Source organism: Portunus trituberculatus, chromosome 20, assembly GCF_017591435.1.
Source record: "Portunus trituberculatus isolate SZX2019 chromosome 20, ASM1759143v1, whole genome shotgun sequence".
Lineage (NCBI taxonomy): Eukaryota > Metazoa > Arthropoda > Malacostraca > Decapoda > Portunidae > Portunus > Portunus trituberculatus.
Window position 1 is genome coordinate 10,789,487 of NC_059274.1, and position 392 is coordinate 10,789,878.

General features: G+C 34.9%; 1 protein-coding gene across 1 annotated transcript in view; it reads right to left on the reverse strand.

Annotated features, from left to right (window-relative positions):
* Positions 1-347: 347 nt before the first annotated feature.
* The window catches only part of LOC123506572 (cuticle protein CP1243-like), an 822-nt gene continuing 777 nt past the window's right edge, over positions 348-392 (reverse strand). Inside the window, exon 2 of the mRNA XM_045258784.1 lies at positions 348-392. This exon is cut by the window's right edge and continues 523 nt beyond it. Within this exon, the coding sequence (XP_045114719.1) occupies positions 373-392 (20 nt within the window). The 3' untranslated portion in view covers positions 348-372.

Below are 392 nucleotides of genomic sequence, written 5' to 3' on the forward strand. Positions count from 1 at the left end.
CAGGAGAGTATAACACACACACACACACACACACACACACACACACACACACACACACACACACACAAAGGGTATACAAATTTGTGAGAGTGTAGGATTAACATTCGAAAGGGAGGGTATAAATGGTATTTCTCAAAGAAATATATATATATTTTTTTTTTTCAAAATTCATTTTACACCTAATATTTTTCGTAGCACGTGTCAAGAACAACAGAAAAATCGTCAGTTATAGAACTGGACAGCTTCCGTGTTGAAACAAGATAGGTTCTTCATATTTCCAAGATAGATACACCAATAAGAAGGCAGAAAAGCTGTGAAGTAAAAATGGTGAAAATCAGAAGCCAATAATTGTGTCGATTTTTTATTGAAGTGTTACTTGCTGAACTGGACGT